General features: G+C 41.8%; 1 protein-coding gene and 1 long non-coding RNA gene across 3 annotated transcripts in view; one reads left to right on the forward strand and one right to left on the reverse strand.

Moving 5' to 3' along the window:
* The window catches only part of LOC138947078 (NK-tumor recognition protein-like), a 44162-nt gene that overhangs the window by 16166 nt on the left and 14732 nt on the right, over positions 1–13264 (reverse strand). For both annotated transcript variants that reach the window (XM_070318516.1, XM_070318515.1), the window contains exons 7-14: positions 10706–10735; positions 9342–9487; positions 7909–8125; positions 7117–7260; positions 5408–5537; positions 4439–4680; positions 4070–4141; positions 3091–3798 (exon numbers count right to left, since the gene is read on the reverse strand). In XM_070318516.1, the coding sequence (XP_070174617.1) occupies positions 3091–3798; positions 4070–4141; positions 4439–4680; positions 5408–5537; positions 7117–7260; positions 7909–8125; positions 9342–9487; positions 10706–10735 (1689 nt within the window). The remainder of the gene's footprint in view (positions 1–3090; positions 3799–4069; positions 4142–4438; positions 4681–5407; positions 5538–7116; positions 7261–7908; positions 8126–9341; positions 9488–10705; positions 10736–13264) is intronic.
* The window catches only part of LOC138947089 (uncharacterized), a 71270-nt gene that overhangs the window by 11347 nt on the left and 46659 nt on the right, over positions 1–13264 (forward strand). The window lies entirely within an intron of this gene.

Raw genomic sequence — 13264 nt, forward strand, 5'->3', positions numbered from 1 at the left:
CAGTCATGATTCACCCATCAATAGCAACAGCCTCAGTGCAGAACTCAAGAAGTCTGCAGCAAGCACTTCCATTCCTTTTTTCTTTAAAAGGCCCAATATCCAACTACAGCATCAACATCAATATCTTGCACGGGCATTGACATTGTCGGTGTTGCCCAAAGGCAAAGGGGAAGAACCCTATTATCACTGACCCATTACCTTGAAGCTTGTTCAGATTTTAGATCTGCAGCCAGAATACTGAGATTGCCTTCTGTAAAGTTAACAAATGAAACACATGATGTACACTCAAAATCAAATAAATTGTTTCAGACCTTTTTAATTTGACATCCAACCTAAGCAATTCACTCGCGTGCACGCGCGTGTGTGTGTGTTTGCGTACGGGTCGGTGTCTGTGTGTGTTCCTGTCTCTCTGTGTGTTCAACAAGCAAAGATGCACTGCGTCAGTGTACCTTTTTCGCTGGCCGGTTCGCTTCGTCATCCAGCACAGGCTGTTTCATCCTTTTTTAGAGCATGTCCAACTGTTTTGCTTTACACTGCAGTAAGTTCATGGTTATATGAAGGCATCCAAGAGCTCAGCAAGCGTGTATTTCATCCTGATAGAGTAAAATCAGTCCAAACGGCATTCAACACGCACTTTCAAGGAGCGGCCATTGATACCGTTTTAGACAGAATTGACACTACCAGTATGGGTTAATCAACGCAAGCACGATCGGACAAATCAACTCAGAGAGATATTTCACGTACATGAAATGACTGGTTAAATCTAAAGGAAGTTATCCAGTAAAATGTTAGTTTCTTTTAGTAATTCTACACTCCAACACAAAAATTAAACTAGAATTGGGATCCGAGTCAGCCAAACCGGTTTTTCCAAAACTTGATGCACATGGACCTATAGACCGGATGTGCAAGGGGTAACCATGCTTTGGAGAACTTGCGCGATAGTCGTTCAGTGTTATAGCTGAGTTTTAGTCTCGACTTGCCGAGACTATCATCGTAGCGTCATAGATTTCATGACGTCTGTCGTCCATCGCGTCATATTAAGGGGACGTAATCTGTTATGTTTCCTTCTATTCGCTGTTCTATTTCTCTCTTGTGATCAACATGACAAGCCGTATGTGTTTGAGTGTGTGCTCGTGCTACTAAAACAAAAGTCAAACTAGCAATCGTTAAAAACCCAGTCCGTCCGACCAGCACTGCTATGTTCAGACTATCCTCATGTTAAGGTACAGCGTACCCGGTACACACGCCCTTATCGGTACATCATCGACTACGAGTGTTCTCTGGACAAGCTGTTTAATGCATTTTGCGAGTATTTCTAGCTCTTCTGCGGTACAGTAGGCCCTATAGACGATGAAGGTGTCCAAGATCTCAGGAGATGCGTGTGTAACCACTGGTATTCAGTCAAATCCGTGTTTAAGAGGCTTTCAACTGACGGGGACAACCAAGCCACCATTATGCACCGACTTGACATAGATCAACAGACGTGCCTTTAGAATAAGGTATGTGCAGAGGTGTCTCATCTGAACAGACAACTAAAGTTTGATGTTTCCGTCACACTTTGTCTTTTAGATCTTCATGGGATATACAGGTTTTATACAACTCCTGCAATGCAACCGAGGGGTGGATTAAATCTAGTTGATTATTTTTAGACAAGTGAGAAATTAGAACGAACTACTTTGATTACACCAAAAATCACACGTGGATTATTCGAAGTAAGAATAAAGAGGGCTAAAAAATAATCAACACTAGAATTTATTTTTAGAACATTTGAAACCCAGACGATTGGACCCTGTTGCGGAAGAATACGTACAACGTTGACTCAAAACTGTAACAACAATGGCTGACGTGTATGAAGTACACGCATACCTCGCCAGGTTTGTTTCTGTGACCAGTCGACAGACGATGCCATTTGCTTTGTGTGTGTTTTTGTTGTTGCTTACTGTACATGACATACATTACGTGTAAAATCCAGTTCTTTAACAGGCAACAAACCTTGCAAATTTCCAGAAGCTGCAATCTGATTCTAGCAGACGATCTCTCCAATGTTTAACACAAAATCAGCAAACTCTCCTGTCACATAGAACGTCCATTATATAGTGCAATGTTGAAATGAAGTTACCGGTCTGAAACATTTAGTCGTTTCTTCTGAGACAATCCTTGTTCTCTTATCATCTACAGATTTACCGCAGTCTTCACCACGCGAATTCACAACAGAAGTCAGACTTTCGATCATACAATCTACGTAGGCAAGCATGATACGTCATGACGTCATATGATTCCTAGCATATTGACGTAATGCTAAACATCCGGTTATCCCGAGTTTTATCCGTAATACACGTCCGTGGGTTTTTCAATGTTCGGTTATTTCCGTGGCTTCATGCGGAAAGGGAACCGTCGTCTGCTATCAACGACATGGACCATTCTGGTCCTTGTTGCTGACAAAAACATGATTTTAACACAGAATGTAATGTCAGAATAGCTATATAAAGGCTATTGTGTTTTAATCGTAGCAATGGGGTCCGATATTTAGACGAGACAAGTATAATGCCGACGAGTCGGAGACTAAGAATAAAGTAAAAGAATAGGGACTATTTGAATGACGCGCATTTGACACTCTGAGTGATTAGGCTGAAATGAAATTGCCTACCAAATGTCGTCTGCATGACTGCATGTTCGACCCGTGTTGTTCGTTGTATAAATAGCTTAAACAATGACGACAACTCGTTGATTACTGGAAAATAAACCACTCGTGGGTATTTGCAGCCGCTTGGTAATTCACTCGTGTGCTCCGCACACTCGTGAATTACCAAGCGGTTGCAAATACCCACTCGTGGTTTATTTTCCAGTAATCAACGAGTTGTCGTCATTGTTTAAGCTCTATATAACACTCGTGATTTTTTATATGGCTTATATTTCAGTCATATAAATATATGATTGCCAGAGGCTCGTGAGTCCCTTGATATTCATCGGCTGGGTCTTGACTGAAATACAAGCCATATAAAAAACCACTCGTGTTGTAACCTCTATATATGTACCCTTTATGTTTAATTAATAAACAAATAAAAAAAATATTTAAAAATAAAAATCCACCTGTCTTCTCTGGATCTCTGCCTGTCCAGTGGCCGTCTTTCTCTTGAAGCGGATCTGGATCGTCTTTGATCCCTTGGTCCCTTGGCGCCAGCATTTCTACCTTCTCTGGATCTGGATCTGGACCTTCTCTTGTCCTTCAACCATGACAGAGCATTCTCTTTGGACTTTGACCTTGACCCAGATTTGGATTTTGACCTTGACCCAGATTTGGATCGCCGCCGTTCTGTTGACTTGCTCTGGTCTGTGGACTCATTGCGATCTTTCTTCCCTGGTCTTCCGTTCTTCAGGTTGTCCCGACTGCCGGATCGGTTTCTTCTGAACGCGCGGTTGTCTTCTCTTTCTCTGCTCCTCCGCAAGTCTTCTCTTCCTTTCCTCCTGTTGTCGGAGAGGTCCCTCCTCTCTCTGGAGCCGGAGCGATCACGCAGGTTCAACCTTCCACCGTCCCTAGCCGTGTTTTTAACTTCGTCTCTTTTCTTCTTGTCTTTGTTTTCCTTCTCTTTCTCTTCTTCCGAGTCGCTGCTACTAGCGGCGTTTGTCTTCCTGTATTTCTTCTTCTTTGTATCCGCCTTCTTGCCGTCTTCCTTGTGGTCCTTCTTCTTACTCTTCTTGTGTTTTTTCTTGTCTTCCTTCTCCGAGTCAGAGTCCTCGTTGCTCGACTTGCTTTTCTTATGTTTCTTGTGTTTTGAGTCTTTCTTGTGCTTCTTATGCCTGTAAACACAAAGGAGTTTTGTATACAGCGGAACCACCCTTTGACCCTCCCCTGCCCCCTCCCGATGTAAGACCCTGTAAATGTATTCCCATTTTAAGGCTCCCTCTTTTTTCAGATCTGATTTTCTCTCTCTCTCCCTCTATCTGTCTGTCTTCCTATTTCACACACACACACACACTGTGACACACACACACTTTTTTCTGTTCAAAGCATCTGTAAATGTACTTACACACACACACACACACCTTTCAACTAACAAACATCACTTACTTCTTGCTCTCTTTCTTCTCCTTCTTGGGCGGTTCTTTCTTCTCCTCCTCTTCCTCCTCAGAACTCTCCTCCCTGAAAGCAAACAAACATTTTTTTAAATTAAGTGGAAGTTCAATGCCTTTGGTACAGTCGCCAACCAACACAGGCACTGCATACTCCCAGCGAAGGACAAATCAGCCATCTCTCTCTCTCTGTCACACAGACACACAAACCCACGCACACATGCACGCACACACACACACACTCACAAACAAAGAAACACACGCACACATTTGTTCAGCTTCTAGTGCATACAGGACGCAGGCATGCACAGTCTGAGGAGCACTGCACTCTCTTACATTGACACACACACCTTCACCCCCCTCTTACCCTTCTTCTTTCTCCTCCTTCTCAAAGCGTTTCTTGATCGGTGCAGCCTCTTTCTCGATTTCCACACGTGACCCCAGCCTCGACTTGGCTGAAGGTCGTTCTTGTTGCTGCAGGAAGTCACCTTTGGCCCACTTGTCCTCCACCACTGGCTCCGTGGGTTCTGTCCCCTTGACTGTCCGCTCCATCTCCCGGCGCCAGTGAGGGGGCGTGAAACTGCGGGAACGACTGCGAGAGCGGAACCTCTGAAAGGACAAAGGGCCAGGTTAAATAGGAATATTTTTTTGAATTCCTAAACATGGAACTGCTTTTGAATGGAAGCATTTTTTCATCAAAAGGTCACTGATGATTTGCAACTGCATCCATAGACACAAAGGTGATTTATAAATGTAAATTAAAAAAATTAAAAAAACAAAGATATTGAAAGAAAGAAGGTGAGGCTGTACAAACACAGACAATACTTTATGTACATTTTTCCTGTGTGATAACAAGTTTCCACATATCTTCTTTTCAGTGTTCTGTAGAGATGCAAACGCACAATGAAGGACAAATTCTAACAAGTGCCTCTGACTCTTTGAACCTACACTTTTGCAGTACATACAGACTCACTAAACAGAGGTACTTGTGACAAGACACCCATGGAACCATCTAGAAGTGTCCTTACATTGTCCTTTCCTGACAGGTATATTTTAGTCAATAGTGAAAGTAACAACACAAGGTGTCCTTTACTGCGAGGTGTCCTCTCATCAGAGGAACCCCACATAACAGTTACCGCTGCAGACACACACACACAGCAATGTTCACTTAACAAATATACAAACTCACACCCACACACACACACCCAGCAATGTTCACTTGACACACACACACACATACACACACACAGCAATGTTCACTTGACAAATAGACAAACTCACTCACACACACACACACCCACACAGCAATGTTAACTTGACAAATAGACAAACTCACAATGCTGCCTCTGCCCTTGATGCGACGTCCAGTGGACGAGTACTTCACCCTGGAGTTATACGGGACCCGCTCGTCAGAGCGACGGCGGTTCATGTCCTGCGACGATCTGCGTCTCTCTTTAGTGGCTGTCCTGCAAATCACAAAAACGTTTATCCCTGGTCATCAGTTGGAATCCTCCCATCTGCATCTCTTAGGACACAGACTGTGATTTTTTTCCCTGCAGAGCATACTGAAACCATTCTGTTGTTGAGTGTATCCACACTTAAAACCTGGTCAGTTGGTACTACATGTACCATCAAAATAGTTGTTCAGCCCCCACCCCCCCCCCCCCCCCCCTCCCTATGGGCAGCCATACTTCTGTGGAGGAAAAACCTCTGTTTAAAAACCTGTTATTGTAATTTGTTAGATTACCTGTGCTTGAAGACCTGATTTTCCAGCTTTTTCTTTATGACAAATTGACCTCCATTGTAAGGCTTACTCTTCTTTCAGCCCTATATGTCTCAGATTGTATCTGCTTTTAAATACAGGTACCAGTGTTCTCTCATTCCTAACTTAAATACAGGTAACAGTGTTCTCTCATTCCTAACTTAAATACAGGTACCAGTGTTCTCTCATTCCTAACTTAAATACAGGTAACAGTGTTCTCTCATTCCTAACTTAAATACAGGTTCCAGTGTTCTCTCATTCCTAACTTAAATACAGGTAACAGTGTTCTCTCATTCCTAACTTAAATACAGGTAACAGTGTTCTCTCATTCCTAACTTAAATACAGGTAACAGTGTTCTCTCATTCCTAACTTAAATACAGGTAACAGTGTTCTCTCATTCCTAACTTAAATACAGGTACCAGTGTTCTCTCATTCCTAACTTAAATACAGGTAACAGTGTTCTCTCATTCCTAACTTAAATACAGGTAACAGTGTTCTCTCATTCCTAACTTAAATACAGGTAACAGTGTTCTCTCATTCCTAACTTAAATACAGGTACCAGTGTTCTCTCATTCCTAACTTAAATACAGGTAACAGTGTTCTCTCATTCCTAACTTAAATACAGGTACCAGTGTTCTCTCATTCCTAACTTAAATACAGGTTCCAGTGTTCTCTCATTCCTAACTTAAATACAGGTAACAGTGTTCTCTCATTCCTAACTTAAATACAGGTAACAGTGTTCTCTCATTCCTAACTTAAATACAGGTACCAGTGTTCTCTCATTCCTAACTTAAATACAGGTTCCAGTGTTCTCTCATTCCTAACTTAAATACAGGTACCAGTGTTCTCTCATTCCTAACTTAAATACAGGTAACAGTGTTCTCTCATTCCTAACTTAAATACAGGTAACAGTGTTCTCTCATTCCTAACTTAAATACAGGTAACAGTGTTCTCTCATTCCTAACTTAAATACAGGTAACAGTGTTCTCTCATTCCTAACTTAAATACAGGTAACAGTGTTCTCTCATTCCTAACTTAAATACAGGTAACAGTGTTCTCTCATTCCTAACTTAAATACAGGTACCAGTGTTCTCTCATTCCTAACTTAAATACAGGTAACAGTGTTCTCTCATTCCTAACTTAAATACAGGTACCAGTGTTCTCTCATTCCTAACTTAAATACAGGTTCCAGTGTTCTCTCATTCCTAACTTAAATACAGGTAACAGTGTTCTCTCATTCCAATGCTTTGTGAAACGGTCGTGACATAAGAAAAGCACGTACTTGTCATCTGCTGGCGGAGGGTCAGCCTCTTCCTCTTGCTTCCCTCGGAACAGAAACTTCTGGAAGGGCACGTCTGGAATCTCGTCAGGTCGGATGTCTGCGAACACCATGGGCACCTTCTCCTTCTCGGCAACGATCTCTCCACTGCAACATAAACAAACAGCGTACAATACTTGTTTTCCGTTTTCATTAGGCATACAAAAATAAAAGTTGTATGTTTCTGGTAACATGGCTACAAAAAAATAGGGTAGGTAGGTAGGTAGGGATTTTTTTTTGTTTTTGTTTTTTGGTCAGGGTAGAAAATAACTATACAGTGACGCAAAGAGACTGGACTTACTATACAAAGAGAAAGACAACACATTACAAAACAAATGAGACAAAAGGGATGCGGGGTTATCCCCCTTGTGTTACTTTCGTTTTGACGCTTTTTTTGTGCATTTTTATTACAAATGCAATAAAAAAGAAGTCTAGGGTCGACGGGAAAAAACTAGGTAGGGTCGGGTGACCAAAAACATACAACTTTTTTTTTTTTTTGCCTTTCGTTACTGTCCCATCGCTAGGCAATTTGGGTCGCTTCTTTTGGGTCGCTTTAGATGTAATCAGCCACTTGCACTTATGACAGAATGACCGAGGTCTTTTACGTGCCACAGTGGTCGATCTTGTGGACAGACAGACAAATAAACGAAGTAAAAACTTGTCTCAGAAAGCGTTGATTGTGTTCATTATGGCTTGTTTTGTTAAAATCAAAACATTCTAGAACCTACCATTCTTGGCTTTTTATTCTGGACTTACTCTTCAATCTCTCCTTCTTCGGACGGCTCCTTCTTGCCGCGGTTCTCCTTGTCTTTGTCCTTGCTCTTCTTCCTCTTCTTGGAGTCCTTCTTTTTGTGCTTCTTCTTTTTCTTCTTCTTCTTCTCGTCCTCCGATGAGTCAGACTCCGACTCTGAGCTTGACGACGACGAGGAAGACGAGGATGCAGACACAGCAGCTGCCGCTTTCTTCTTTTTGCCTACACACACAATTCAGTGATACAAGTTTCACAGCTGACATTTTTTGGTCATGGTCTTTTCTCCTCTGTTATGAGAGCTTTCACAAGTAAGTGACAGACTGTTGGTAGGCCCAAAGTAGTCTTTATGAACAGGTGGTCGTTATAGAAAGATTCTTTCTATAACGACCACCTGTTCATAAAAAGATGTATTAAATAGGGAAAGACTCGTCGGGAATCCCTTTAGGTTGTTTTATTACCAATTCAGTGCCCCATATGGCTTTTTGACCAATCATGACGGATTCCAGGTGACCCTCTAAATGTTATAACGTTCAGACAGGGACCCTTTTTGTTTATCACGCTAAAAATTAACAAGACAAAGTAAAAATGTAATTCAACAATATCAGCGTGATTTATTCTAAAGAATGACACTTCAAATGCTGTCAGGTAATAAATACTCTCTTTATCTAAAAAATACCGAAAAGCGAGTTTTGTCGGTGGGTGCATAACGGAACAGCAAGGCACCGCCCATCGTCTGAGTGTGCAATGCCGACCGCTCACTAGAAATCTAAATGATCAAAGTTTGGAAAAATCAAGTGAAATTGCGCCACTCGCTTTACATCAAATGTATCTTTACGTCATTTCCCATCCGTCTGGAGTCAGTTCTAAATCTGTCGCTCTCTGTTCAACGAGAAAAAGCGAAGCAACCGAAACGCATGTTCAACATGGTTTATCTTGTGAGATTGTTGTGTGTCAAAGGCATTTGACCTGTGAATATTCATCACGTCAGGTGTGTTACTCTGATTGGCTGACTCGGGTCACGAGAATTCTTTGACTGACAGGCATAATCAGGTAGAAGCGCTCAAGTTCCCATTGCGGCTGTTCTGTCTAATTCGCGGGGTTGCTTCGAAATTTCTTTTGGTCGAATTAAACGGTAATAAAACCGTTATTTCTAATATGCTGACTGTTACTGTTAGCAAATGATAAGAGACATGTCTCACAAACGATATTAGCATTCGCCTAAAAGGCTCATGCCTGATATCTTTTTTCTCGACATGTCTTGTTATCATTTGCTAACAGTCAGCATATCAGAAATAACTCATAGTAATGGACAGGTGGTCGTTATCATGAGGGGTTCGCTACGGCAGGTTCGACTGTACCAGGTGAGATGTAAAACTTAACGATTATCGTCCAGCTTCTAAAAGCATTGGTAAAGCAATGTGTAAAACTATCTTCTCACCTTTGCCCTTCTTCAGTAGAACCAGTTCTCCGCAGTTGATGATCTTGACCTCTGTCTCCGGGCGACTGCGGGCATCAGTGGGCAGCTGCTCCACTTTCTTGATCACATCCTGACCACTCAGCACTTGACCGAACACCACATGGATACTGCAACATGACAGAATGGTGGTCAGTATCTCAAACACTTCCTATCTGTAATAAGGCTTTAAAACAAAGTTGTGTGGTTACGGTTACCTGTATATTTTTCTGCTAAACCTAAAAATTTTATTTGAGAAAAAAAATGTTACGGAAAAACACACTCACACACTTAATACTATTAGACAACAAGAAGAGCAAACGCTCGATCGAGTCACTTTCGCAGTTCTGAATATTATATGAGGCATCAGATGGACAGGAAGAAATTGCTATTCACAACACAATACAGATGTAAATAATTTGATGTAAAGAATAATCCTATAAAGTTTGAATCAAATCCGATGAATAGTTTCAGAGATATGATATTTCAATTTTTTTCCTTCAAGACATACCTGTGACCTTGAAAAAGGTCAAAGGTCACCAAAGCAGACGTCAAAGTGTAGAGGTCACTGGGAGTCACGTTCACATAAAATTTGAGCCCGGTCACTTTTATAGTTTCCAAGAAAAGCCCAACGTTAAGTTGTGTGTTGCCGAACAGAAAAGGCTAGTTATCTCCCTTGTTTTTCTGATAACGTTCGTAAAAGGCTACAGATGTAAATACTTTGATGTAAAGAATAATCCTACAAAGTTTCAATCACATCCGATGAACTTTGTCAAAGATATAAAATGTCTAATTTTTCCTTTGACGCTGACCTGTGACCTTGAAAAAGGTCAAAGGTCAACGAAACCATCGTTAAAGTGTAGAGGTCATTGGAGGTCACGACTAAACAAAATATGAGCCGGATCGCTTTGATAGTTTCCGAGAAAAGTCCAACGTTAAGGTGGTGTCTACGGCCGGCCGGCCAGACGGCCGGCCGGACAGACTAACACTGACCGATTACATAGAGTCACTTTTTCTCAAGTGACTCAAAAAGGACGATCTGGCCAGAGACTTACTATATCTTAGCACAGTTTTTATAAAAAGCTAAAAAAAAAACCTTCCCTAGTTTTTTTAACAAAATATGGAACACTCCTGTCTGTGTTTTTCGTAACGGATCTCTGGACTAGAGCGGTTCTTACATACACAAATTCTAAATCAGGTAAAAAGATAATAACCCTGTCTGCTTAAAACAAAAGCACTGAATTTCTACAGCAAATGAACAGACCTCACACAAGAAATGAATACAAAAAAGTCACAAACGTACAAATGAATAAGCAAGCAAACAAAAAGTATGACAAGTAAGTACATACTTGTCCAAATGGGGAGCAGGTTTGGTGGTTCTGGAAATATAGGAAACATTCGTGAAGAATAACTTCAAAACTTGCATCAAAAGCATGAAAATACAGTTATCACAAAATAAATTGCACTCAAATATATTCACCATGTGAGAATCTTATACTGAAAAGATATTGTCAAACAAGTTTTTCTCTCTCAGAGTAATAGAAAATGGTTTTCATTTCATCTGGTTTCTGCGTTCAACGTCAAGCTCTCAGAATATTTTAATTCTTACTTATTTATGCAAACTCTAGCGCTCATCAATCACACAAAAAGCCCAGTATCTCAAAATTATTCTCCTTGGGTATAAAACGGTTGGTAAATATAAAAGTTTTCCATCAAGATTCCAGACAAGCCATCAACATTTGAAATCTGGATGGAAAACAGCTACCGCTGAATAAAACTCTTGTAGAACAAAAATGGCAGAGTTTTCCAACTTAAAATGTTCACTCGAGCATTCACATGATATAATTTTACAATTGAAGATTCCCTACCAAATTCCAAAACAGCCTTAAAATGGAATTTGGAAGAAAATCAAATTCAGTGTCTCCTAACTTTTTCCACTGTCAGTATCAAAGATTTTCTACCAAATTCCAGACAAACAAGCCAAAAAATGGAATTTGAAAGGAAATCAAATTCAAAAACTTTGTCATCTTTACAATTTTTACTTTACAAGTAAAAGACTGTTTACACAAAAGGTAACAAAACCCCGTAGAACAGTTAAAAATAAAGGGAAAATATGGGGGTGCGGGGAAGGGGCAAGGTGAGGGGGTGGTGGGGGAAGATGGGAGGGGGGTGAGGTGGCCAGACAGCGCATCAGTTCAGTTTGGCTCCTCTCCCCAACTGCATGTGAGAAAATGGCAAACAAGTCTCCAGCCCGACCAGACACCAGATTCATCAACCAGAGGCGATTTCAATCTTCCAGGCCGACCGTTTCCTTCAGTTACCTGCCAGCTTGCCCAGTATAACAGCCGGTGGGCTCTGTGGGTGAGTAGACATAATGATAAAACGCTCGTTATACCACCTGCTGCAAAGTTTGATCACTTACCTGGCTTCCCTGCCCTGAAAATTGCTCTAAGTTTCAGTGAACATTTCATTTTCAAAAGCTTGCCGGCTTCAAACACACACACACACAAGTCTAAACACAGTCAAGACTTTAAGTTTAAAAACCCATCACTTCACTTCACTCAAGACTTAGATATACAGTGACTCAGAAACTTGTTCACTTCAACTGTAGAAAAACCTTCATCTATATGTGCAGTGGAGCTCCCCTTTCAACACCCTGGTTTCTCATATTTTCTTGTTATATCTCTTCTTCTTCGTCTTTGTTCATGGGCTGAAACTTCCACGTTCACTCATGTTTTCGCACGAGTGGATTTTTTCGTGCATGCCCGTTTTTACCCCGCCATTCAGGCAGCCTTACGCCGATTCCAGGGGAATCTTGTTATATAATATTTGTAAATTAAGTTTAGTTTCTTACTGACTTGGGTAGCGTCCTTCTCACCTAGCCAATCATGTCAGCCATCACAGGTCTGTCCATGATTTTACACTGGTTAAGAGCATCCTTCAACTTGAACACACACTTCTTCTTCTTCAGCGTTCCAGAATGTTCTGGTTACGTGTGAGCTCGTTTGCCCATTTGGGTTCCCCACACTATACTCTGGGAGCATAGCCAGCTCACTCCGCTTTCGTTGAGTAGGCATGCTGGGTATTTTCGTGTTTCCATAACCCACTGAACTCTGACATGGATTACAGGATCTTTTCCGTGCGCACTTGGTCTTGTGCTTGCGTGTACACACGAAGGGGGTTAAGTCACTAAGCAGGTCTGCACATAAGTTGACCTGGGAGATCGGAAAAATCTCCACTCTTAACCCACCAGGCGGGCGGGGATGTAGCTCAGTCGGTAGCGCGCTGGATTTGTATCCAGTTGGCCGCTGTCAGCGTGAGTTCGTCCCCACGTTCGGCGAGAGATTTATTTCTCAGAGTCAACTTTGTGTGCAGACTCTCCTCGGTGTCCGAACACCTCCGTGTGTACACGCAAGCACAAGACCAAGTGCGCACGAAAAAGATCCTGTAATCCATGTCAGAGTTCGGTGGGTTATAGAAACACGAAAATACCCAGCATGCTTCCTCCGAAAGCGGCGTATGGCTGCCTAAATGGCGGGGTAAAAACGGTCATACATGTAAAAGCCGTGGAAGATTCAGCCCATGAACGAACAAACAAACAAACAAAACCCACCAGGCGGCAGCGACCGGGATTCGAACTCACGACCTCCCGATTAGGAGGCCGACGTCTTTCCACCATGCCACTGCGCCCGTCGAACACATACCAAAATTCAGCAGCCTGGCAACTCCCTGTGCGCAGTCAAATTCTATCCTCTTTCAAAACAGCATTTTCCCAGACATTTCCCAGTCTTGAAAGGGGACCACCACTGTATACATCTCAACATAAATCTACATGTAATGTTGGAAATCACTTAACTTGTAACACAGAAGTAAACCAGCCAAATGACATGGGACGTGTGAAATATTTC

Source organism: Littorina saxatilis, linkage group LG14 (assembly GCF_037325665.1).
Source record: "Littorina saxatilis isolate snail1 linkage group LG14, US_GU_Lsax_2.0, whole genome shotgun sequence".
Classification (NCBI taxonomy): domain Eukaryota; kingdom Metazoa; phylum Mollusca; class Gastropoda; order Littorinimorpha; family Littorinidae; genus Littorina; species Littorina saxatilis.